We start from the raw sequence: 25989 nt of genomic DNA on the forward strand, positions 1-25989 counted from the left end.
TGCAGTGGAGGGTTAAGTTAGCCTCCAGCAACACTTTGAAGAATCTGGTAGTCATTTTTGAAGTATGTCTGACATGCTGACAAACTAGTTCATGCATGTGTTATGCTTAGACTGGACCATTGTTAATCATTATTGTCAGGTTGCTCTGAAAGATCTCTGGAGAGCCAGTTGATCCAAAACACTGAAGTGGGAGTAGCAAAAGGGACTAGAACACAGACCGCCTTTCTCCCGTATTGGCTTCTCTTCACTGACACTTTGTTAGTTCTAGAATTTAAACTAAAATATTTCTTCTTGCACACACACGAGTCTTGAATAACTAGACCCCATCATAACCATCTCTTAGATATGCTGCCATAAGCTCAGGCTGCCGAGGAACTTCCTATGATGCAATGAGCATTTTTTTTTTGCCACCATGTGATTTTATCTTTTCTCTGAGATAAGTTTGTTTTCTCCTCATCTCTGCGAATGCCTCTTTTCTTTTCTCTTTCCCCTCACAGCCGGCTTCAGCAGATTGTTGCCCCTCCAAGATCCTGTGTCTGCCAGAGGTTTCTTCCTGTTAAAAGCAAGTTTTTCCTTTCTACTGTCACCACATGGTTCTTTAAGGGGGTTGGAAGGGGTCATTTGATTGTTGGGCATTTTTCTGTAATATTATTTGATGGTTAACTTGAAATAAATTAAACCCTAAATTTAAGCATAGTCCCTCTAAACCAAAATGTATGAGGCTTGCTAGATAACGTGCTGGATACAGTGAAACCTGAGAAAAGATTTTAAGGGAAACTGTTGTTACAATTCAGCTATATAATTAAAACATTGGACAGTAAGTGAGGCAGTATTGGCCAGTTTGGTTTGCCAGTTTCTTTATTGTGGAAATGCTAATCATCACAGCATAGGAAAGGCCAAGTAGAAATTTCCATATTTCCTATTATCAATTCATAAAACTTTTGTTGTTAAAAATCAAAGGCTTCTGAATCCCAACCTGAGAAATTTCAAAACATAAATGAGGTAAACAAAAAAAAAAAGGATCTGTTTTCCTTTAAAAAGAAAAAAAGAAATCATTCATTCTGTAAAAAAATAATAAAATAAAATAGAGAGAAATTAGAGAGATTACACATCTCTACATTCACGTTACACCATGTGCAGAAGTAGGACGAAGCGGCAATTCCTGACTATCATGAGGTTTACTTATTTTTCTCTGACAGTCACATTGATACTAAAATTACTAATATTCACCAGCTTCCATCATCATCACAAAGACTTCAACTGTGTCTTCAGGATCGTCACCCAACTGTGAAACTACACAACACCCGATTCTGTACACGCTAGAGTGAAAGCTGTCTGGCACAATAGACTCGTGATATAAGACAGAATGATCAAAGGTTGCAGGCCTTTAAAGCTGGAGGTTAAACTTCTTTTTCACATCGTCATGTGAAATATAACGGCAGCACATTTCATATCATTTTTACAGGTTGGATAAAAGAAATTATAAACACACTGGCTTTTGATTCAATCTGCAATCAGACAGACACCATTAGAAGAACAAAAAGGATGAATTAAACCATCACAAATACATGACTTCTGTATAAAATATCAATTTCTCTGTGCATTTTAACAGGGTATGAATGCAGTCAGGTTTTGATCATTTTCAGTCATGTGACAGGATACACACATGTCCTCAGCAAATTTTAAGACACATACTTACACACATATATTACAATAAGATAGGGACAAATGTTTGGCACATTTTTTTTCTCCAACAAATATTTTACATGAGCAATAATTTGTGTGTACTTCTGGTTAAACAAGAGTTTGGAAAAGTAAACATGTGCCATCTTTACAACTGCAGAAAAGAAAACTCCCTATGCCTTTGTTGTCCTCCATTAAAAATCTGGAAAATACTGGAGGTCCATCAAGGTGCATCTTATTATTAGTAGTAGCATAAGTTAATTGGCCTATCTCCAGATATATTAGCATTGGGATATAATGCTTTCTGATACTAAACAGGGATCATTTGTAGTCTCACTCCATTTTTACAATAATCTGCAGCACATGAAACAGAGCAGCATTACAGATGAGCACAGTGTAGTGTGGAGACCTGTCAAGTCTTCATGGTACGTTGGTGACTAATTTTATTAAATGCCCTGCTGGAAAGTTAATAAACAATGACCCCATCATTTTCTCTTTAAATATACCCCTAGCATAGTGTATGTACTTACACCAATCAGGTGCACAGGTACCTCCCCTTTGACCTGTCAGATACCCTCTATGTAGTGAGGCCTCTGCCACGTTCCAAAGATCAACTGAAACCTAAAGGGTTTCGAGGCCGATGTGACACCTTGGGAAGAAGACTGGCCACAAGTGGTTGAGCTTGGGCTTCAGCAATGGTAATGACCGAGGGACTGGCCGCTGAGTCCCAGTCATCCCCGACTGCTTGTGCAGACTGTCGCTAGGTGAAATAACCTACAATTAAGGTGCTGCACGAAACCCTCCTTGTCAACGCTCAGATTTCTGCTTTCGCCCATTGCTTCTACACAAGACACTAATTTGTCTGCAAGCATTCGCTATCTAACCATGGAGCAGTAGTGAAACTTGCAACGCAAACCAAAAATGGAGTGCACTCACCTCCAAAGCAAAACCCGTGTTTTACTACAAAACTATTATGTTTCAATAGGTGCAACTTTTACTCCATTTCCATTCTGCTCAACAAGCAGCTGGCAAGTGTTTGCAGACAAGTCAGCATCACCTCCCTTTGGGTGATCGTGGCAATCTGCAGGTGATATCTCTTTGCAACCAACTTCACCCAGCAACCACTCACTAACCAGACTGGGAATGCACATTTTTCCCTAGCGACCTTTGGTTGTTGGCGGGTCACTAACTGGCCTCTAGGCCTGCATGATAGGGGCTTTAAGTGAGTGTTACATGTAATAACATCCACATGAATGTTAAGTCTCACTTCACCTTTTAGTGGATTTAAAGTTATGGCTGACAGTTTTATAATTATAAACAATATCATCTCATTATATATATATATATATATATATACATATATATATATATATATACACACACACTCCATAAGAGTCGTACTGAGCATCAGTCCTGGTAGGGCTCTACTGTTTTCAGCCTTCAGAACACTTTAGGTGTATTTTTCACAAAGCTTTACATTATAGCTTAGTGTAAACGACAAGTAAAACACAGAATTTTATTTATCAATGAAAAAGAAAACTCTATTTACTCCTAGTAAGACCAATACTGCTACAGATATCTCAAAAAGTTTCACCTTTCAAGACCCACACAATATCTAAGCCTCAATTTTACTTAATGGAAACCCAAATCATGTCCTATGAGTAATGAAGTTTTAGCCACATTCATGCATCAGTGCACCTGCATCAGGGAGGTATTGTTAAGCAGCTGGCTGTGTGTTACCTAAAGCACTCGCACAAAGATCTGCTATGTTATCAAATCCTCAGTTACTACAATAAGTTTCCCAGTGCTGCAATTCACTGAACATTTAAAGAACACCTGTTTGTCTTTCTGCCTTTGTCTCCTTCACTCAAAGCCAAAAAATAAATAAATAACAAGCTGGATTCTGGGTTAAGGATACGGATTTGTTGTTCAGGCAGTAAAATTAAACCCCACTGAACCCAAATCTGCCCTCAAAAGTCCAGGTAGTACACAGGACAGTGCCGCTGGAAATGCTAACTTTTTTGGGGATTTGGAGTCATAACATGTCACAGCGGAAGAATCTGCTCGAGTGTATCGCGTGTGTTTTGGGCCAGTTTGTCTGGGAATTTAACAGTGAAGTCCAGGATCATGTCACCTCTCTTCTCTGGGAACTTGGACAACGGCAGCCCCTCGCCGCTTATTCGCTTTTTCGTTCCGGGTTTGACAATGTCTCTAGAGGTAACAGTGATGGTCCGGCCGTCCAGTGTGGGAGCTTTGACCGTGCAGCCACACAATGCCTGGAGACAAAAGGACTGATAAGCAGACATCCAAGTGCTTGGCCGAGTTTTGATTATAAGCATCTATAAAAAGATAAACTAGCATGATAATGTTGGAATGATTATCTTACCTCTCTAAGAGATATTTTTGCAGGATAAACAATATCTGAACCCTCTCTTCTGAACACCGGGTGAGGTTTGTCTTTGACCACAAACACCACATCTGCAGGAATGTTGGTGGCAGTCTCATCCCCCTCCCTGGGAAAGGTGATTTTCGTCCCCTCCTTCCAGCCACGCTTAATGTCCACCGTTAAAATCTTATCTTCGCTGCGCATGGTGCAGCCGTCCGGATTGAGCCTCTTGCGAGAAATCTTCATCTTTTTCGTGCAGCCCGAGAACACCTCTTCCAAGCTCACCTTCAGCTCGTGCACCACAGGCGGGTCCTTCTTCTTCTCGTGCGCTCGGTGAACTCCTGCCGGGTGGGTTTTGAAAGGCCGGTGAAACCCACCCATGCCGCCCATTCCTGGCATGCCAAACGTTGCGAAAGGGTTGTTGATGTCCACGTCGTCTTCCCCGTCCTGGAAGAAGAAGTGATCGAATGGGCTGCGGCCACCGAAGAACTCAGCGAAGATTGCGTGAGGGTCCCCGTGGAAGCTGTAGTTGCAGCTTTGACCGCCATGTCCTCTGCCTCCAGTGTCAGCTGAACCCTTTAATCCTGTTGAAGAAGACGACATCGCCAAGTATTTAAAAAAAGAACGGGAAATATCACTGTCATATCAATGTTTGAAATAGCATGTTTGTTTCGTTTTTACTGTTATTTATTTACCCTTTGATGTCTGGGAAACTAAGCATTCTTTATATAAAAATTGACTGCAAAAAAAAAAAGAGTTTTCACTGCACCATCACTGGGCACTAAGTCAACACATAGTTGTCTTAACACAACAGACAAACACTGATCACTGCTAATGACAAGGTAGTTATCAGACGACATCAGATGACAGCCACCTGATTATTGATCTTTTTGATCAGCTTATTGATGCTCATCTGTTGAATAATACCTCGGCATTACCGCTTTAACACTTATAACACACTGACCTTAATTCACCCTATATTCACCCCTATGATTTGAGTCAACGTCTAAAGATTGCAAACAAACAAACAAACTGACACAAAATATTTACTACTTGCAAGAAGTAAATGCTCAGAAGCTAAAATATTTTTCTGCTTCCAGACATCTCAAAGTTTGATCTCTGTCCCTCCCTGTCCATGAGGGTGTGGACAAGGACACCAAAGCCTGAAGGTACAAATCTGTGCCATTTTTCAAAGCCACAATAATAACAAGAGAGAGGCACACCGACAGGACGGGCAAGAACTTGCTGTTTCCAGCAGGTTCTCCAGCTGCACCCTATTGTACACCCAACTATTGTCAGATAACTGCTGCAGAAAGACCCCAGAAACCGCACTGAGGAGGATGCATGTGTACATCGATTAGATTGAGAGAGTAAGAAAATGCACGTTTTGCTTTGCATTATTTGCAGAGGATTAAACTCGGTAAATGCAAAGGCTGCAAAACTTCGTGCAACCCGGGGGAAGGAGTTCGGTTACCTTCTTCTCCAAAACGATCGTAAATGTCCTTTTTCTTGGCATCACTGAGGACGTCATAGGCTTCGGCGATCTCCTTGAATTTGTCTTCAGCTCCAGGAGACTTATTCTTGTCGGGGTGATAGCGCAGAGCCTGTTTTCTGTACGCCTTTTTTATCTCATCTTCAGATGCTCCCCTGGCTATACCCAGCACTTTGTAATAATCTTTACCCATCACACCGGCCGGTCGGCACTTCTTTCAATTGCTTTTGTCGAAGCTTCGGTTTGACGTCGACAAAACACCCAGCATGCCTCGTGTAAAACGAAGCACAGGTTACCGGGATCCACTGTCTCACCCCGCCGCCGCAGCTGTCCCTGCAGCGGGCAGTAGTTCAAATCGCCGTCGGGGTGCTCCTCCAGAAAGTGTCACAGCCCCCGACAGCAACTTTCAGCTTTGACCCACTGGCGAGGACGAAAATGTCACCTAGCCCGCCCGCGTTTGCGTAAGTGTGTCAGTATGCCGCACTCGAAACCTTGCGAGGAAACTTCTGGAAGAAGCTGATGCTGCTGATGTGGGTCATCTCTGCAGAGTCGAGAAAATTCACCCCCGACAACTTCCGGTTTCGCTTGAGCCGCGCTGGACGTTTTCAATTAAATGTTTAAGAAACTTGTACTCGAAACCGGGCACCTATCGAGGCATTTATCACTGCTTGGATGACTCGTGTAAAATATCCGCATTTTAAAAGCTCTTAGCACTTATTATTATAATATAAGTGACATTCAAGTACGCATGCGCAGACTACTTAGCAGCGTGAGAAATTTTTTATACTATCGAGTAATTTTTTACAAGTTTCCAGTTCCTCGCTGTATTATAACGCAGGGAGAAGAAGAAATACCATAGGGTAAAAATAAAAATAAGAAACTACGATGACCAGACACACACCGACCACATTTTAAGCATCAAACTCTCCATTTCCTGCTTTATGGATTCGCGTTATGTAACAATTTATATTAATAATAAATTCATTTATTGTTGTTATTATTATTATTATCTTAGATGTGTTAAAGCAATATTTCTACAACAGCTCTTTATACAATTTCCCTGCACTTTCAAAACATGATGCAACATGATGCACGGATTTTATGGAATATGGAATATTGAATCTGGCTTGTGAATTGTACCTTTTAAATCTAAACACATGCGTATAGTTAACAAATAGGCCATAGCACAGGCACTTAGGAATAAAAATGAAATCAAATAAAGTGCAATAGATTTTAAAGTGAATGTCCACAGATCAGTCTAATAATCTTAACATTATTGTTATTGCATTTCAGCAATATACGCTGCATGTAAGTTAAAGGTAATAGTTGTGATCAGACGTTTGAATACATTCATCACGGGAGTGAATGCCATGGTAATGATTGTACAGCATATAACTTTAATGACTTTTACAATGAGTTTTACATCAACATGGACAGAGAGTGTGCCGATTGAGAAAGAAGCCCTGCTCCAAAGTCGACTAAAATTTGCAGCTGCCCTCATGGACAAGCCAAATATCATCTGGGGAAGAATTTTATCAAACTAAACAAAAAGTAAGATATTTGGAGACAATGACAAGAGGTATGTTTGAAAGAATAAAGGTGAGACTTCTGGCATATAAAGAAATATGCCAGAAGCTTGTTGATGGGCGCCAAAAGCATGTGATCTCGGTGCAACTTGACGTGTAACGTGTTTGTGTATATATCTGTATATATACTTTTGACCATGTGCAGATTAGAGAAAATCCCCAAAAATTCAATCTAGTGCACCGAGCTTTTGTTTTCTTAAAATCATTAAAAAGAACAGTTCAAAAAAATTATTTAAAGCCCCAAATTAACACGACATTCATGCCTATGAGTCTATGTAAAAGCTTGACCATAACTGTCTCGAAATATATTTTATATGCTCATCTTGATGGATGCCCAGACTCTACAGCTTCAGCTAATGCTGACATTCCCTGTAAGTGCAAAGGGGTGTCTTGCTTTTTCAAGATAATTTGACAGGATGTGGCTAAATTAACTGTTCATGTTTGATGGTGCATAGAAAGAAACTCTTTGAGTTCAATTATTAAGTGGTTTCACTGATTATGCAGTGCTGTGCGATAATTACTAGAGGACACATGCTAAAATACATACAGGACTGAAGGGGTCAGCATTGATTTTCCTGCTGCTCACTGCCTGACTCAGGAAGAAGTGCTGAAGGTTTTTCACATGTTCACTGGCAACTTCTCATTAATCAGGATACAGCCACAGAGATATGCATAGAGTTAAATCAAAGGCTTTCTGACTGAGTTTCCACAAAAACAAAAAGCCTAGGGGTAATATGTTTCACAAGAGCGCAATGGATTGCTTTCACAGCAGTGGAAACAAAGACAGTGAATGAATGATTATAAAAAGCCCTTTTATTCTCATTGCATGAAAAAAAACAGCATTCACAATCATTGTGAAAAATGATAGTATATAAAAAAAAATAATCAGCTCAAAGCCCTTTTACATTGCATCTTTTCATCTCACGTTACACAGGGAATAATGAGGATATTCAGAAGAGCCTTTTGATAACCTAAACCGATTGTAGCTGCTCCACAAATCACTGTGAAGGATCACAACAACGTCACAAGATCAGATCTCAGTGTAACCACCTTGAAAAAGAAGCAGGGCCAGATCAACACATAAATGAGTTTATTAGCATGAAACGGATTACAGTTAAGCTGGAATGTGTCAAATCCAAGACTCAGAAGTGATCTGGGAATGCACGCGTACTGCTGCCTGCTTCTGCCCTGTGCTGCTCTTACTTGTTATAAATAGAACATAGACTATAGATATGCAGCTGGCTATTTGCAATGATGAGCTGACCCAGTGCAATGAAAGGCATCTCTGATGTTCTCCCAATCAGCATTTTTATCACCCGCCTCTCAAAACAAACCCCCTTGAAGTGTTTCAGAATGTGTTCGGTACACAAACTGTGAACTGACGCAGGCCCTGAATAAACAGGTTTGTCTTTGTTGTGGTTTTTCAGAACGAGAAAACAAGCCTCACAGGTGGTTTGGGGGATAGAGGGATGTGTGGGCATGTGGAGATCTTTCATCTGACTGATCAGGTTTTCAGTGGGACCCCTCACTGTGTGACCAAGCGAGGAGCAGAGCGGGGAGCAGATGTGTCTTATAGGTCTAATGAGAAAATGTTGGCATCTGTCACCGGCTAAGGTTGTACTGTATGTGGCTTCCCAAGGTTACCAAGCCGGAGCAGAGCAAATCAGGCGACTTATATTTAGCCTCGCAAATGGCGCGCTATGGATTATGTCTTGGGCCTCTCCAGTTTCGTCTTCAGTGCATTTTGCCGCGTGAAGTGGGGGCTGTGGATCTTGAACAGGATTCTGTTCAGGTGAAGAGCAGGTCTACTTCATGGTTTTAGACTAGCTCTCCTCCGACTTCTGCTCAGTGCCATTGCCTCAAGTGTTTACGGTCACTCCTCTGTGGAAGAAACTCAGAAAGTGGAAGGATATTCACTGAGTCTGAGAGACACAAGAGACTCTTGAACTGGACTAACAGCTTCTCTGGAGACGAGCTGGTAGCTGTTACACATACCAGTGGAGCACAACCAGCGTCACTGGACATATCACAGATTATTTCCCCACGCTATTGAGGTTTGGGATCAAACAGTGTCATGGATGTACTCGCATTAGAGGCAAAGAAGGCAGATGCAGTAGAGCCTGAGAAGAAAGCCGCACCGAGGCCAAAACCAAAAGCCCCCAAAAAGGCCAAAAGGATTGTTTACTTTGAGGTGGAGATTGTGGATTTAAAAACAAAGGAGAAGCTATTGCTGCTGGACAAGGTGAGTGAGAGGATGTCAAAAGGGTCTTTATTTAATTACACTCACCTTTTATATTTAGCTTAATGATTTTTTTAAAAATGTTAACAGCCAGCAGATCACTTTGATTGCAGCCGTATAACTAAAGTCCTATTTAAAAGAAAGGCCTCGAAACATTAGCACGCCATAGAGTGGATTGATTTATCACCTTGTTCTCACTCCTCTGAAAGTTTCATATTTTATACATGTTAAGTCTGTGCTGCAAGCGGCAAAACCTGATCTTACTCTGCAGCGAAGCCAAGAAAATACAGAACGGTTACTTTGAACACATGGATGCTCTTTAAAGATAATCATCTGTTTCACAGTTTGCCCAGTCGAGTGCAGCCATTATCAGTTATGTTTCTATTGAGGTTGCAGTTAGGAGGTGAGAATTCCCTCCTCATCTGACAGGAATTTTCTGTTTCAGTTACAGCACATGCCCGCATCGCAGATAGGCTTGATTAGTAGCTAGTGTAAATGTTACAAGCTATGTCCGTAGAAGGAGGGCTCATAACAGAGTCGACGAGCCTGACAAGTTTCACAAGGAATCAAAGCAAAATTGATCAAGACAGCAGGAATGATTTCAGCTTTGTTTTTTTGTGCTGCTGGTAATAACACAATCTTTAACAAAATTTATTTTTTTTATTTTGATTTTAGGTGGAGCCAACTGCCACTGTTTTGGATATTAAAGCTTTGTTTCACAAATCATGTAAGTTCATCCTGCACGACATCCAAAATGACTCTTGCTGTCTTTGCTGAATCCCAATTACATTAAATCTGGTAGCGATGTTCACTACAAACACGAAAGCAGCTACAGCAGTGAGACACTTGGACCACAAAGAATCTCTTCAGAATACTAATAGTAAAGTTCCTCCCCATTTTGACAGATCCTAAGTGGTATCCGGCCCGACAGTCCCTACGCTTAGATCCAAGTAAGTCTGCCACCTTTTTTGTTTTTAAAGCATTTATCTAGATTACAGAGCAGGTCGTGATGGTGACTGTTTTTGTCTCAGAGGCAAAGTGTCTCAGAGATGAGGACATTCTCCAGACACTTCCTGTGGGAACCACAGCCAGCTTTTACTTCAGTGACCTGGGACCCCAGCTCACGTGGGGAACTGTAAGTCCACCTGTACACAGACACACAACATTTGGATTTAGTGTTGTGTGTCAAGTCATGAACATATTGCTCTGTAATGCCTCTGCTCTGGGATTTAAATATACTCTAAAGACTCATAATTGTATTAGAAGAAAGGATTTAATTCTCATGTTTGCACAATTGGTTTTTGGATATGACTCAGCCACAGCTGGATTGTTTTTAATCTGCTGACTATCACTTAAAGAGAACTGCTTTACAAAAACTGCTTTGCACTTATTATGCTAAAACATGCAAACCCCTCGACACGATCTTTTAACATTCTTGCACTTTAAATATACAAAGACACCCTTTCACCCACTCAATAACTCTTGAATATAAATATCAGCCTGCAGTGACAGGTAGAGTTGATTTGCTGTGGCGTCCCCCCTGCACTACCCCCACCTCTTGCACTGCATGTCCTCTGTCCTAGGACATTTAATCTCATGGCCTCATTTCCCCCCTGAGGCGTTTATCCCTCCTGACCACTCACTCCCGTTTCATTGCTGCTCTTTACTCACCCATGCCCACCCAGTCTTTACATTCCTCGTCAAACCCTGAGACAATCTGAGAAAAATGCCTTTAGTCTGATGCCAGTGTGGGTGGACGAGCAGCGATCAGAAGTAGCTACCAGTCAGGCATGCTGAGCCAGGCCTCCGCCTAAGGTGCTGATTCAGGGATCTGTTTCACAGCTGTGTCACTTGATCTTAAAGCGGGTGTTACAAGCTGTCCCAGTATCTCATCTGGTCTATGCGTACATACTGAATATGAGGAGGAGTATTACTGTAACTGATTTGTTCCTAATGCTTAGGTGAGGTAGACAGACCTTTTTGATCCATGGTGGCTTTAACAAGTGAGACTGTAGAAACCAGAGCCACGCTGGTGTCAGCTGTTAGTGAGCTGGTGAGCATGTCAGGTGTCAGTTGCATGTTCTCCCTGTGGCATAGGGTTTATACCGACAAACTATCATTCTAAATGGATTTCAGTCAATAATTAGGCTACAGTGGGGCAAAAAAGTATTTAGTCAGCCACCGATTGTGCAAGTTCCCCCACTTAAAATGATATGACAGAGGTCAGTAATTTGCACCAGAGGTACACTTCAACTGTGAGAGACAGAATGTGAAAAAAAAATCCATGAATTCACATGGTAGGATTTGTAAAGAATTTATTCGTAAATTAGGGTGGAAAATAAGTATTTGGTCACCTCAAACAAGGAAAATCTCTGGCTCTCACAGACCTGTAACGTCTTCTGTAAGAAGCTTTTCTGTCCCCCACTCGTTACCTGTATGAATGGCACCTGTTTGAACTCATCATCTGTATAAAAGACACCTGTCCACAGCCTCAAACAGTCAGACTCCAAACGCCGCCATGGCCAAGACCAAAGTGCTTTCGAAGGACACCAGGAAAAGTATTGTAGACCTGCACCAGACTGGGAAGAGTGAATCTACAATAGGCAAGCAGCTTGGTGTGAAAAAATCAACTGTGGGAGCAATCATCAGAAAATGGAAGACATACAAGACCACTGATAATCTCCCTCGATCTGGGGCTCCACGCAAGATCCCATCCCGTGGGGTCAAAATGATCATGAGAACGGTGAGCAAAGATCCCAGAACCACACGGGGGGACCTGGTGAATGACCTGCAGAGAGCTGGGACCAAAGTAACAAAGGTCACCATCAGTAACACACTACAACGGCAGGGAATCAAATCCCGCAGTGCCAGACGTGTTCCGCTGCTGAAGCCAGTGCATGTCCAGGCCCGTCTGAAGTTTGCCAGAGAGCACATGGATGATACAGCAGAGGATTGGGAGAATGTCATGTGGTCAGATGAAACCAAAGTAGAACTTTTTGGTATAAACTCAACTCGTCGTGTTTGGAGGAAGAAGAATACTGAGTTGCATCCCAAGAACACCATACCTACTGCGAAGCATGGGGGTGGAAACATCATGCTATGGGGCTGTTTTTCTGCCAAGGGGACAGGACGACTGATCCGTGTTAAGGACAGAATGAATGGGGCCATGTATCGTGAGATTTTGAGCCAAAACCTCCTTCCATCAGTGAGAACTTTGAAGATGAAACGAGGCTGGGTCTTCCAACATGACAATGATCCAAAACACACCGCCCGGGCAACAAAGGAGTGGCTCCGTAAGAAGCATTTGAAAGTCCTGGAGTGGCCTAGCCAGTCTCCAGACCTCAACCCCATAGAACATCTGTGGCGGGAGTTGAAAGTCCGTGTTGCTCGGCGACAGCCCCAAAACATCACTGCTCTCGAGAAGATCTGCATGGAGGAATGGGCCAAAATACCAGCTATTGTGTGTGCAAACCTGGTAAAGACCTATAGTAAACGTTTGACCTCTGTTATTGCCAACAAAGGTTATGTTACAAAGTATTGAGTTGTATTTTTGTTATTGACCAAATACTTATTTTCCACCCTGATTTACAAATAAATTCTTTACAAATCCTACCATGTGGATTCATGGATATTTTTTTTTATTTTTTTTTTTCACATTCTGTCTCTCACAGTGGAAGTGTACCTCTGGTGCAAATTACTGACCTCTGTCATCATTTTAGGTGGGGGAACTTGCCCAATCGGTGGCTGACTAAATACTTTTTTGCCCCACTGTATGTTAATTTCTGTAATTTGAAAGCTACTGGAATTTATGGTACTGAGTTAAAAGCATTTAAACCTGTAGTCCTGGTATTAACTTATGCTACCCCTGATTTGTTTTTAACTTTTCATTCATCGACAGGTCATATGTTGTTATGATATCATATTATGATAAATATACTAAAGTCACTTTATTAGATACACTTTATCCCAGTAAAGGGTTTGGACCCTCTTCGATCTTCCGAACTGCCTTAATGTTAATGACAGAGATTCAACAATGTGCTGAAAACATTCCTCAGAGAATTTGGTTCATTTTGTTGAAACAGAGCCACACGGTGCAGATTTGTCAGCTGCACATCCATGAAGAAAAGTAATGGATTCTGAGTTGTTCAAGCTATGTTTAAGAATGCAGTTTGACCAAACCTTTGTGACATGATGTGTTATTCTGCTGTAGCCCATCCGCTTCAAGCTTCAGTGTGTTGGGTGTTCAGAGATTCTCTTTTGCATACCTTGGTTCTAACGAGTGGTTGAGTTGTTGTTGCCTTCCTATCAGCAGGAAGCAGACTGGCCATTTTCATCTCATCTTTGACATCAGCAAGGACTTTTTACCCAAATAACTGCCACTCACTAGATGTTTTCTCTTTTTTTGGACCATTCTGTATAAATCCTTGATATGGTTGTTATGGCACCAGTTTCCGAAATATTCAGACTAGCACTCTGACGCAAAAAACAATGTCACATTCAAAGTAGCTTAAATCACTTTTTTTCCCATTCTGATGCTCAGTTTGAACTTCAGCAGACTGCCTGGGGCATGTCTACATGCAAAAGTGGATTGAGTTGATTCTATGTACGATGGAGTATTTATTAGGGCCACATTAATGAAAAAAATATTAACGATTATTCTGAGAAAAAAGCCGAAATGTTGAGATTATCATTTTTGTTTCAAGACAAACTACCATGTTTGCTATACCTTCTAAAAAAATGCCTTGTTTAGATGAGTTAGTGAAACAAATTGATCCGCCGTCTTGTGACACAACATACATCCTCTTATTGGACAAGGCTGTAACCATCGATAACCTTGCATCTTTCCAATACCAGCTATTTCATTTTGTACAAATCCGCTCTTGTGCGCTTTTCTGTCTGATCCATCTGAAATGAGGCCCTAATATTCCTTCGTAGGTTATATAACTGTAACTGGTTGGTTAGATATTTGTTGAAAAGATCAGGAAAACAGGTGTACCTAAAGAAGTGGCCAGTGCGTATAGTAGCATTTCTAACATCCAGCTGGAACTCTTCACTTCCAGCCATCATATCCCACTAAACCATCCTACTCCTGCTGCCAAAGAATGTAACTGATTATACTGAATAAAAGGAAAAACAGACCAAGATAAAATACTGCCAAACCACATTTCTCCTTTAATGTGTGCATTTTTTAAATATGTGCAGCTTTCCACACAAATCCCTTAACTGGCCCTTGGTCACAAAGCTTTGAGAACCCTTGACTTAAAGCACATGTGTCTCCTCACTCACTTCAGGTGTTCCTGGCAGAGTGTGCTGGCCCGCTGATCATCTACTTAATGTTCTACTTCCGCCTTCCCTTCATCTACTCTCCAAAGTATGACTTCACCAGCAGCAAGCACTGGATCGTACAGTGAGTGTCGGCTTTCCCATGTTTTCAGAGATCTGTTGTGATGTTGGTGCAGTGTTTCACACAATCCCGGGCTTTGCACAGACCCCCCGCCTCCCCCGTCAGCATGACAAACAGTTGGGAAGCATATTGCTACGTTGACACTGAGTCAGCGCCAAGTGTAATGGACTGCAGCGGGGCGATGTATTAATCACAGCTAAATATGTAAGTGTGTCTTTGTGCTTGTGTGTCTTGTTGCAGTTTGGCCTGCATATGTCACTCCTTCCACTACATCAAGAGGATTCTGGAGACACTGTTTGTCCATCGTATCTCCCATGGGACCATGCCTCTCAGGAACATATTTAAGGTAACTGTGCTGCACATTTAAAGCTTTGTGCATTGTAGTTATTACTTTGTTTGTGGTTACTCTTCTTAGAAATCTATGTGGAGCAATATCTAGACACTTTGACTTATAATAGTCCTGCTTTCTATGCCAGAACTGTGGCTATTACTGGTCTACTGCAGCTTGGATGGCATACTACATTAACCACCCTCTCTACACCACACCCTGTAAGTGCTGACCACTTTCATTCTCACTTTAGCTCATCAGTCAACGCCAACTTCTATCTTAATCCATTTTTCTGTGACACGTCAACAGATTACGGGCAGCAGCAGGTGAATGCAGGTCTTTACATTTTCCTGGTAAGCTTCAGCTCTCTGAGAGTCACCTTCCACATTTTAAACCCACCATCCTGTTGCATGCTCATTTTTGAATATCTTTATCCCCACAGTTCTGTCAAATAGGGAATTTTTCCATCCACGTGGCGCTTCGTAACCTCAAAACACCAGGTGAGCGTTTTGCAGCAATACGTGTGATTTTCAGTCTCCTTTTCTTACTGATTTCTTTTTAAATGCACAGTGCAGTTTGAGTTTACCCTTCGTTTCAGGCTCCAAAACCAAGAAGATTCCTTATCCAACAAAAAACCCCTTCACCTGGATCTTTTGGCTGGTCTCTTGTCCGAACTACACATATGAGGTAAGCCCAAATCAAACTCCATATTTCGGTGAAGTTCACCCTTTTTCCTTAGGTAGATGAATCTATAACATCCAGTATTTATATATTTATTTAAGGGAAATTTTCTGGGTCTATGCTCATTTTGGTGTTATTGGTATTTTTTAATGTTACTCTACTAAGGTTAACATTTCATTGTACAGTGCTGCATTTTATCCTCGCAAGGAAAGATGCATTGCCATCTGGTGGTTATGTTCTGTAACTGTACCATCATTCTCCATGCACTCTATGTGTGTGTCTGTAACTTATTGCTCACAGGTCGGCTCCTGGATCGGCTTCACAGTGATGACCCAGTGTGTGCCTGTGGCTTTCTTCACTCTTGTGGCCTTCATCCAGATGACGGTTTGGGCTAAAGGCAAACACCGCAGCTACTTAAAGGAGTTTAGGGATTATCCCACCCTGCGCTCCTCCATACTGCCCTTCATCCTGTAGATCTAAGCACAGGCAACAACAGCTGCTACACCCATCCAACTCCTCACTGGTAGCGGTCCTTTTTAAGGGGCCCATGCATCCCCCTGGATGTCAGGGACTGTGCGCTGAGGTAATAAGGAGCGGCATTTACAGTGCTGGACTGGTAACTGAAGGACTGTCACATTGAAAGGAAGCTAGTGAAATGCAATAAAGTCTTATTTTAATGTTATATGCAATCTAGAAGATAAAAGATGTCCTTTTTATTTATTCTTTTTATGTGTTGCACAATATTCAAAAGTTTAAAAAGAAATCGTAGCTTTTATCAGCCCAATCAGTGAAATTTTATCAAAAGTATTCTTACTATGCAGCCTGGAGCTGAAAACTTGGTGGTGTCACGCAGCTCATGCAATACTCTACTTACTGACCTTTATACTAACACTGTTCTCTTATGAAGTTTATTCACTGTTATGAATCGTGTTTCCCCTGAAGGCGCTTTTCACACAAAGCTGAATTTGAAGATCAGATGAGTGAATTTGTTACTGAAAAATAGATATTTTTTGCAGGGATTTCCATCTGTAGTGTAAGGTTTGTTTACATTACTTTAAGTCACCGAACCAATGAAACAATTGCTTTTCGGTGTACTGTTGATTTAAGGGTAATAAACTCTCACAAAACAACTTAGCGGAGACACGAGTTTTATTTGCAACTCCGCAAAAGTGTCTGTTGTGTTACAGATAAAACGTGGAGGGAAATACACTGGAGATGCGGACTACATTATGTGGAATGTTACAATTCAAGTGGCTGGCTTAGATCAAAACACAAAGAGAGACGAGACAAAATTATAAAGGAATAAGAGAAGATAAAATATTGCATTTCATCGAGATATCTGTTTGTAAACAGATGCTGAGCAGCTCCGTTGAATGTCTCACAATATATTCAGTATTACAACAACATTTCTTGCAGGTTTATTTTGTGTATGTGTAAAAGCAAGTTCCTTTAGGTTGCACATATTCTGGTCACATCTATTTGCAATCGTTCCCCAAAGTGCAACTGTATTGTTGGACCACAGTCATTTTTAATTAAGACAATACAAGGAGAAAAAAACCCAAACCCAGGTTGTAGCATATCAGCTCAAGTGTTGGTTATATCTCCAGCCCCTTTCAGACATGCACTAGAGAATGCCCTAAAGAGCAATAACAAATACACATTGACACTTTGTTCCGGACCTGATTCGCAGTAAAACATTCCTCTGCGATGCACGTGTGCCGCGGGCCTCCGTCACTGCTGCGGGTGTGTCTGAATGAAATCGAGAGGAATATTAACAGGAAAGTGGCTTACGTTTGAATGACAGTGCCGTCGCTTAGACACCAATGTCACATATCCCATGTCTGAAAAGGGCCTCAGTGTTATAAAAGGTACTGAAGAAATAATCCAAAACAGCAGCTACTGGTGGCAATGATAGGTTAGGAATCAGACTCTGCAGATTAGGGCTGCACCCAAATACTCGGATATTTGTTCATCGTGTAGGTGGAACTTTTTTCCTTTCTCAATGTGGAAAAAACACAAACCCATAAGATCTGAGCTTGAGTGCACAGCATCTGACTCTCAGCAGTGATTGTCATGCTTTAGTTCACCTCACTGCTGCTAATTAGTGACTTTCATACCCATTTAGCAAGTAAAAAAAAAAAAAAAAACAACCTATGAAAAGTACTGGTTTGCAATGGAGCTCTAGCTCCCATTGTTGTCCTGCTGTTCATTCTCTCTGCACAGCACCTGTCAGATGATGCTTTAGTTATAAAATTGTCAACTATTCACTGCTGATTACCAAGACTTCAAAGAAAAACAAGATATAAAGGGCAGCCCTAATAATTCAGGTACTTGGATAGTCTGACTTCTCCAGCACTCATCACATGAAATAAAAAGAAATTAAAAGGGGGAAAAAAAGCAAACTGCACAATTGCTGTGCTTTGTTTTCTGTGATTAACAGTTTCTGGGTAAACAGAATGTGTGGTAACAGACACAGAGGGGACATCCAAAGCTGCGACAGCACTGTGTCCACAGCCATGTCTGTGTAGGTGGTCCACTTGGTTGGAAGGCTTAAACTTTTCACTTTCCCAGTGTTTTACTCTTGCAGAAAGGTTGCTGCTGCACCGCTTTAAAACACTCGGAATGCAGCGGTCTCTTCCCTCCATAACGGGGTTGCAATGAGTGAAATGAAAACCATCTGAAAACTAAAGACCGTAATGAGAGGTAGGACGACTGTGTTTCAGTTTCTGGTCATTCTCACAGTGAAAGTCAATTCCACCGAAACCCTCCACCACACACCCTCTACACATACTGTATATGAAAGTGGGCAGTAGTGAGAGGGGGTGCTAAATGGAAGTTTGAGTCAATGCAGCAGTCTGCCATGTCAATCGCCACTTCAAAGGTCTTCGCATTCCAGGAAATGGGTCCTCTGCAGCACTTTTACATGGCGCTCGTAGATTTTGAGGGCAGGGCCGAGTCGGATAGACAGCCCGGTCAATACGTCACTACGCTGCATCAAAAGAAGAGACTTCCCATCAATTTCCTGCAAAAGAGGGAAAAGAATTTAATTAGAATTACGCTTGGGTTTCTAAAGATATGCTTTGAGTATTTAACCCAACGGCACCATTCTTCAGTTTTGAACATTGCAACAGACTCATAGTGTATATACAGAGCCTCGAAAAAAATAATACATTAAAACAAAATCCATGAAGTGATGGAGTATGTTAGGTTTGACTCTGATGTATGAGCAATGCTCTCTGTAGCAGCTCTGTACCGCTGCACTAACCTGTGTTCGAAAAGCGACAGCCTGCTCGGGAAATCCTGCAGCTGAGAAATAACTGGCCACATCTGCCACAGTCCACTGCAACAAGTTCTGGCTCATCTTCTCCTTTTTCACAGACCTGGTGGATTACAGGATTTAAAAATAAATCAAGAAGAGTCACAAAACCTCAATATGGCATCTGTGTGCAGGTAATGTCTTGTTTTGTTTCATTTTCAAGCTTTTACATGACCCACAGGGTAGTTTACTATAATTATTTTAAGTGCTGTCCCTCAGCAAAGGTGAACTGATAATCTGGACGATTTGCCAAAAAGTGTGGGCCAAACACCGTCAAGGACTATCTGCATGCTGAGCTGAGGCTGGCAGATTAAATGGCTGACAGGTAATTATGGCTAAATGCTCAGATCCTGCCAGTTGCTGTATTTTGTACACACACACACACACACACATATATATATATATATATATATATCTAACAGGATACTCACACGTCATCCACTTTACCACCATTCAGAAGATTGTCATCAGTTGCTGTTAAGGATGATGTGTCTGCCTTCTTAAATGTGCCTGTTGACAAACAGAAATCACATTATAATAAATGTAAAAATTCCTCAAATGCAGATGATATCTGCATCGACCGCAGGGCAGCTCATTCATAAAAAGTGAACTGAACCTGAACTCTTATGAGTAACAAACAGAAAAAAAGAAAAGTCTTAAAATGACAAACAGAGCTCTAACTTATCTTCTTCAAGGCAAAAAAAAAAAAAAAAAAAAAAAAAAAAGCAGCCCCAGTTTTAAATGTGCAAACTCATTCCGCTGATATCCAGCAGAGCGATGTTGGACCAGCTTCTTGTAGTCATACTGGGTTGTCTGCAGTTATGGTATGTTTTTCTATTAGAGCTGCTTCACACCTCAGTAAGGTGAGGGCTCGGTGAATGAGTGTTGATACAGCCCCTTATTACACCGGACCACTTTCACAGGATGCTGGCAGGCCTGCTGTCATACACATGATGCATGACGAGGACGCAGCCATGTTTTAGATGGGTACCGCTCCTCCAAGGCAAACTCCATGCCAGCTTTGCCACTGTGCATTGTAAGTGTGCAATGTCTCACTTAGGAAAGAAAAATGCACGTTTCACTTTGATATTCAGGCATGAGTAAAGTCACTGACAGATCCCTGAAGTAATAAAACAGAGAAGAAAATAAAGTAGGGATCTGCAATGATCACTTTTAGATAAAGATTGGAGACATTAGATCCTGGCTAAGCCCATTTCAGGATTAGTTAAATTCAGATTTAGATGACACCCCACACATATGCAGTTTATATCTATGTGTCAGATTTTGTATTACTGTAGGCATCGGTTAACAGCTGGCTTGCAATGTAGCTTATTGGGTATTTAGCAGTAAGAACTACCATGGTCAATTTGAGGTGTTTTACCTTTAGGTTTCTCCCTGTAAACACAACAAACTGCATTCATTTTTACACACTAAAGACCTCCACTAGCATCTACCAAGAATGGAAGCCTCTGTCTCTTCTGGACAGAAACTTTAACCCTAAAAACTGACTCAGATCCTTAGTAAATCTGAAAGTTCACTGTTTCCCGCAAACACAGATTTACTAGGAATGTACCAACATATCAGGTTCACCTAATGATCGCCATGGGCCTAGATGACTTAACAGTGGTGGTGAAGAACATATATTTGTCATTTAACATCTTTTTGTTTTGCTGGCTAAGTCTCAAGTTAAAGTGATAAAAGCTGAAAGACTTTAAAACGAGATTTCTGTGTTTTGCCCACCACAAAGGATGGAATAAATGTAATCAAATTTAAGGAAGAATGAAAATAAGAGCCCACAAGATATACCTGAATCATTAATTGATTATGTGGTGGTAATGTAGTCATTTTTCTTCATATCATGCATCTGTGGACAGTCTAAAAATCCCATCTCTACAAGTCAGTCCTGACAAAGTGTTGCAATGACCTCTAACTAGATTGGGTACTAGCTGAACAGAAGGTAGCAGCACACGCTTGTGAAGCAGTCAAAAGATCGTAAGCAATGCTGAAGGCAAGTACTGGTACAAAAAGCCAAATAACAACCAGAATGGAGACTTTATGCCCATTATGGTGACATTTAGTTAACCTCCTTAAGTTCCCTTTCTATTAGAAACCATGTTCCAAAGTGAGAGAACGATTCGGTGGTCAAGCTTTGCAAAAGAGATAGAAGCTGCAAGCCTGCTATACAAACACAAACAAACAAGAGAAAACTATGTAACTCACAGTTGTCAGATAGCAAAGGCAGTGTTTGTGATCTCCCATTAGAAGCATTCCTGGTCTCATCCTGCTGGTCAAACACGAGAGAACAAAGATGAATTCAACATGACAATGTCAGGTAGGAAGCAGAGGGATCAAAGAAGCAGAGGACAGATACAGATGTTAGTCACAAAAGGAAAAAACAGGCCCTTACCGGCCGTGCTGCTGAGTCTGGCACCAACTGGTCAGACGAGACGCTTCTGTCCTCCACCTTGCTTCCATCATCTTTCTTTACGTTGTTTACAGCGCAGGGGGCAGGAGCTACAGACTGGGCCGCTGGCTTCATGGCCACTGCTAACACAGAGTGGGCCAATTAACACCAATTATACGCTGATTATCGTCCACATCTGACCTGCCAAATTCTACTTAGTCTAATAGGAGAAATTTATGACAGCCAAATGGATGAATGCGCCTCAGACTGGATCATCACTAAGCTATGAGAATATATTATTTTCCCCTGCATCTCTGTGTCTGGCTTACATTACAGTTGTCACTGTCAACATCCCACAAATAATTACACAGGTGTTTAAAAGCTCCCATCGACTTCTTTCATATCCAGCGCAAAGCTGAGCGTAAGCTTGCACATAAACTGATATGAGAGTGCTTTGTGCACACGTTGCTCTGTGTGTAGCACCGTGAATACCTTTGTCTCTCTGCATTCCTGGGTGCTGGCGCTCTGCTGGGCAGACGGCAGAATCATAAGCCCAGTCATTGTGTGCAAGGGCCCTGGGGCTGGAGGGGGGCAAGGAGTTGGGCCTCTCACCAGCCTTCTGGAAAGAGGCACAGTCCAGAGCGGAGCCAGGGCTGCACCCGGGGCCGGGCCTAGCGCCAGAGGGAGAGCAGGGAGCAGAGACAGCTCGCACGGGGGCACAGTGCACAGTGGCATCTTCATGTGTGTGGCTGGGTGAGGGTCTTTCCTGCCCATCCCGGCTCTCATCGCCCCCCTCCTCGTCTGCATTGCTGTCTGTGTCCATAGCTATAGAGGTGTCAGCCTGGAACACAGGAGCAGAGGGGGAAACGTGATTTCACATTTGCACAGAAGCTTTCTAGATGTTTCTAAATCTTCATTTGGATGAGAGGGGACAAAAAGCAGGAAGAGACATCAAGTTGTTATTAGCAGCAACTTAAAAAAAAGCTGCTGAGCCCGACAAGGTTGTAAGGTATTGTTGGGAACACTGAGAGGCACTGATTGTAGGCTGAGGGTATCACATGAAGGCAAGCTCGTACTGATGTCGCAATTTGACCGCGGTGGTGGTAAATTATTGCCTTTGAATGCCTCCGTCCCTTTCCGCGGTACAGCGTTCACTCCGCAGAGTGCGAGCCCTCCCGTCACAAACATGTACCCCGCTGCATTAAAACATTTAAACACAATCTTGTCTTTTCTTTTTTTTCATGGCAGCTAAGAGTTCTCACGAACGCACACATTCCTTTCGCTGGAGCGGTTCGACGACGGCGCCCCGAGTGAAAAATCACGCCGTGTGCGACTGCGTGTCCGAGACCCAGCAGTCGAGCACAGGAGCGCACGAAAGCCCGCCCCGCTCCTGAGGAAAGAGCCGCTTGAACGGCATTCAGCCGTCGCACTGCATTTCTCACAACTTTCACCGAGGCACGGTCACAAAAACATAACGCCCCTGGGGATCTCAGCCCAACATGATTTACATCTCGGCTCACAAACACTCAGAGCCGCCGACGTACTCTGTGCGTCCCCGTGTTTTTTTTTTTTTTTTAAGAGGCCTACTTGATTGATAATTTTAACACGCGAGAGCACAAAAGGGGCCGATGGGAGGCGTTTTTTTGTTCATGCTCTTGTTGTTTTTCCTCAAATTTCCTCCAAAGTGCGCATGGAGTTGGGAGACGCGGTACAGACCTTGTTTTTGTGTCTGTGCTCTTTTTGTAAATGAGGGAAATAGTCAAATGAAATAAAAACAGAGAGCTTTCCAGGGCCGAGCCGCTCGCTGCACGGCGGACCAGTCGGAGATAAAAGCCGAGCTTTAACTCGACGGGCAGCCCTCCGATCAGAAAGAGCAGCAGACGACGTGATTACCAGTCTACTTTGACTTTGCGTCGGGTCAACGATTTACAGCAAAAGCGACTGGACAGAAAAGAGTCACACGAATGAGTCCGTTATCGGACACGTCACTGTCTACATTTGACCCTCTCGTATGCTGGCAAAAGCTGGTTAACACCCCGCAGAGGGGTCTGTTCAAAGCATTCACGCATAGTCGGTCTTGTAGCAACACACACGCCTTTCACAGAACAATTTGATCTCGGCTTAACCCAAATCGGACGGGCGCATCCGCCATCTAGCGCCGGACGAACAGTTTGCGGTCGCTTTATGTTACTTCAGCTTTCTGCCGGCTCTTGCATATTTCAGAGCTTTGTGGTGCTGATTTTCCTCCTAAAATACTGTCGGCGCACAGCTGGCAGACACAGAGACGAGATGTCGCCACTGTACGGGACGTGATGAGCAATAAAATTAAAAACCAACAACAACAACAAAAAAAAACAGCTAACACCACGACGTTGGACGTGACCGGGCTTGGCAGTGCGTCCGATAATGGATCTAGGGGTTCGACTTCAAGCACTGCGTCGGCAATCGTCCATCGCTCGAAGAAGAAACGCAGTTTGGTTAAATGAAGTGATTGCACCCACAATGTAACTACTTTGTCACCGCTTGCAGTCGATTTTGTGTCTGTTTTAGCACACTACACATTGCGATGGGCATATTTTGAAGTATAGACCGAGGCTAACGGTGGAAATCTAGCCATGGGCGGTCAAAAATATGATTGAGGACACGGCTGTAGCGACACTGTTTACAACAGCGGGCCCCGTTTGTTTCCCTGGCATAAAACAACCAAAAATGCAACAATGACCCACAGTCCCCCAGTCAGGTTCCTACATTCGCAGTGTTTGAGACTTTTTTTCCACCCCCCTCCTCCTCCTCCTTCACCCACTCCCACGTTGACAGAGAATGAAGAGACACACATCCAGACTTACGTTTCGAAATAAAATTCCCACCAGCGGGGCACAGTTTTCATGCCATTATTATGAAAGTGCATTTTTCTCAACTTCCGGGCTACCTCAACTGTCATTGCGGAACCTTAACAGCACCCCCCTCCCCCTCCCTCAACGCCGAGTTTGGGGCTTGAAAAGCGCTTTCTGCTACCGATAATGGAGGCTCGGGTTGTTGCGGACGAACAGGACGGTTCAACTTTTCCCCGTCCCGTGTTTGCGCTTTCACGCCGTCCATTTAAAGCGCTTTTAAACTGTCGCGCTGTGTAAAAAAGAAAGAAACAAATTGTGCCACACGCTCCCTTCACGCGCACCTTCAGTTTTTTTCTCTTTCCCCCTCCCCTTCTCCACCTCGGCAGCGCTCGAGCGAGGTCCAACCGCCGCTCCCCGTCTGCGGCAGTTTCGGGTGCACTTGCAAATCACTCCCCTTCACAGTCCCCCTCCACTCCCTTACACACTCTCACACACACGGCAAAGCATGTTTTATTTTTACACACCAAACATTGGTCGTTCAATCCCCCCACCTGTTAATTTTCTGTGAGGTGACACGACAATGAAAACGTGCCTCCTAGCATCAGCCTCCACATACCTCCAAATCCTCCTCGTCCTGGTCAGCGGGACCGAAAGCGCTGTCCCCGTTGCTCAAGTCGGAGTGACTAGCTTCTTCCACGGCGCTCCTTCTCGCAGCCGCTGTTAAGGACACATCTTCTTTTTTTCTGCTTCTCCGCTGAACCTTGGCGGCGTTTCGGTACGAAATGGAGCCCTTGTAGTTAACTTTCAGCACGGTCTGTTCTTGGATCAGTTTTTCCAGTTCTGCGCAGGTTCGGTCGGGCTCGGACCCGTGTCGTCTCCGGACCATTCGGCAAATCCTCTCCAAGTCCGGCCGGGCTTTTCGAGACCGCAGCGAGTCGATAGTGTCCAGAATCCACTCGCGGTACTTGGATTCAGACATCTTTTCTGCTCGCTTGCTTTGCTCTCTTTTTTCCCCGTTTTTTTTCGTGCCTCAGTGCGTCAACCTTGTGCGTTACACACGGTGATTTTCGTGAGCCGCGGTCCGAGCCCTACTGAGAAGCGGAAACCTCGCTGTACGCCTCCTGCGTTTGCGTTTGCGCTTAAGGTGGAACGAGGGAGTTAGAGCGAAAAGTTTTACTCGAGAGGCGTTTTTAAGGTGGAATATGCAGTCCTGAACGGGAACGAGCGCCCGCACTCGGTATTAAGTGTGGTCCAGTTGGTCGGAAAGGTAGCTTTTTGTTTATTGTTTAAGATTAACACAAACTGGCAACAACTATTATTATTAGTATTATCGTTCAACCCTTGATTAGAGTAAACATCCTGTTACGGAAATAATTCTTAACACGTGATCCAGTCCTTCGCCTAGCTTCGCAAAATCAAATCAAAGCCACAGACCAAACTGAGACGCCCCCTCGATGCCTAAATCTTAAGTAAGAAATAAGCATTGCACAAACAGGCAATACATATATTTTATAAAAAAAACAACAAAAACAACAACAACAAAACCCACAAATTACAAACAAGCCGTGCAGCCATCAAACACTACACAAGTGATCTGAATATACAAATGATTGTCAATGGTACATTCTCCTTTAGA

The 25989-nt window shown here is 42.8% G+C and overlaps 3 protein-coding genes across 5 annotated transcripts; 1 reads left to right on the forward strand and 2 right to left on the reverse strand.

The window, feature by feature from the left end:
* Positions 1–840: 840 nt before the first annotated feature.
* Positions 841–6145, reverse strand: dnajb1a (DnaJ heat shock protein family (Hsp40) member B1a). The gene is made up of 3 exons (XM_040040497.1): positions 5544–6145; positions 4070–4653; positions 841–3959 (listed from the first exon to the last, which is right to left on the reverse strand). The coding sequence occupies exons 1-3, from the start codon at positions 5752–5754 to the stop codon at positions 3729–3731; spliced, it is 1026 nt and encodes a 341-aa protein (XP_039896431.1). The 5' UTR covers positions 5755–6145; the 3' UTR covers positions 841–3728.
* A 2196-nt stretch (positions 6146–8341) lies between these two features.
* On the forward strand, positions 8342–17357 carry tecra (trans-2,3-enoyl-CoA reductase a). The gene is made up of 11 exons (XM_040040484.1): positions 8342–9389; positions 10062–10113; positions 10292–10336; positions 10418–10521; positions 14678–14793; positions 15031–15136; positions 15267–15339; positions 15428–15471; positions 15561–15618; positions 15717–15805; positions 16100–17357. Exons 1-11 carry the CDS (start codon positions 9222–9224, stop codon positions 16271–16273), a joined length of 1029 nt encoding a protein of 342 aa, XP_039896418.1. The 5' UTR covers positions 8342–9221; the 3' UTR covers positions 16274–17357.
* samd1a (sterile alpha motif domain containing 1a) lies at positions 17202–25799 on the reverse strand. 3 transcript variants are annotated; one of them, XM_040040209.1, is made up of 7 exons: positions 24970–25799; positions 22012–22360; positions 21523–21662; positions 21336–21399; positions 19547–19625; positions 19065–19179; positions 17202–18821 (listed from the first exon to the last, which is right to left on the reverse strand). In XM_040040209.1, exons 1-7 carry the CDS (start codon positions 25330–25332, stop codon positions 18675–18677), a joined length of 1257 nt encoding a protein of 418 aa, XP_039896143.1. In that variant the 5' UTR covers positions 25333–25799; the 3' UTR covers positions 17202–18674. The 3 variants fall into 3 exon arrangements, with proteins under 3 accessions (XP_039896143.1, XP_039896161.1, XP_039896150.1); XM_040040227.1 differs by having other exon boundaries at positions 21523–21659; positions 24970–25798; XM_040040216.1 differs by having other exon boundaries at positions 21336–21396; positions 24970–25796.
* Positions 25800–25989: the final 190 nt, after the last annotated feature.

The sequence above is a fragment of the Simochromis diagramma genome, unplaced genomic scaffold (assembly GCF_900408965.1).
Source record: "Simochromis diagramma unplaced genomic scaffold, fSimDia1.1 OVJJ01000321.1, whole genome shotgun sequence".
NCBI lineage: Eukaryota > Metazoa > Chordata > Actinopteri > Cichliformes > Cichlidae > Simochromis > Simochromis diagramma.

What these genes read in the sequence shown, in the direction of transcription:
- dnajb1a (XM_040040497.1), bottom strand. Translation starts at nt 5,754, where the DNA reads ATGGGTAAAGATTATTACAAAGTGCTGGGTATAGCCAGGGGAGCATCT. An exon ending in CGATCGTTTTGGAGAAGAAG is followed by an intron (nt 4,654 to 5,543) that starts GTAACCGAACTC and finishes CTTCTTCAACAG; the next exon opens with GATTAAAGGGTTCAGCTGAC. An exon ending in CAAAAATATCTCTTAGAGAG is followed by an intron (nt 3,960 to 4,069) that starts GTAAGATAATCA and finishes TTTTGTCTCCAG; the next exon opens with GCATTGTGTGGCTGCACGGT.
- tecra (XM_040040484.1), top strand. Translation starts at nt 9,222, where the DNA reads ATGGATGTACTCGCATTAGAGGCAAAGAAGGCAGATGCAGTAGAGCCT. An exon ending in AGCTATTGCTGCTGGACAAG is followed by an intron (nt 9,390 to 10,061) that starts GTGAGTGAGAGG and finishes TTTTGATTTTAG; the next exon opens with GTGGAGCCAACTGCCACTGT. An exon ending in CTCTCAGGAACATATTTAAG is followed by an intron (nt 15,137 to 15,266) that starts GTAACTGTGCTG and finishes TTTCTATGCCAG; the next exon opens with AACTGTGGCTATTACTGGTC.
- samd1a (XM_040040209.1), bottom strand. Translation starts at nt 25,332, where the DNA reads ATGTCTGAATCCAAGTACCGCGAGTGGATTCTGGACACTATCGACTCG. An exon ending in AGGACGAGGAGGATTTGGAG is followed by an intron (nt 22,361 to 24,969) that starts GTATGTGGAGGC and finishes CCTGTGTTCCAG; the next exon opens with GCTGACACCTCTATAGCTAT. An exon ending in CAGACTCAGCAGCACGGCCG is followed by an intron (nt 21,400 to 21,522) that starts GTAAGGGCCTGT and finishes GTGTTTGACCAG; the next exon opens with CAGGATGAGACCAGGAATGC.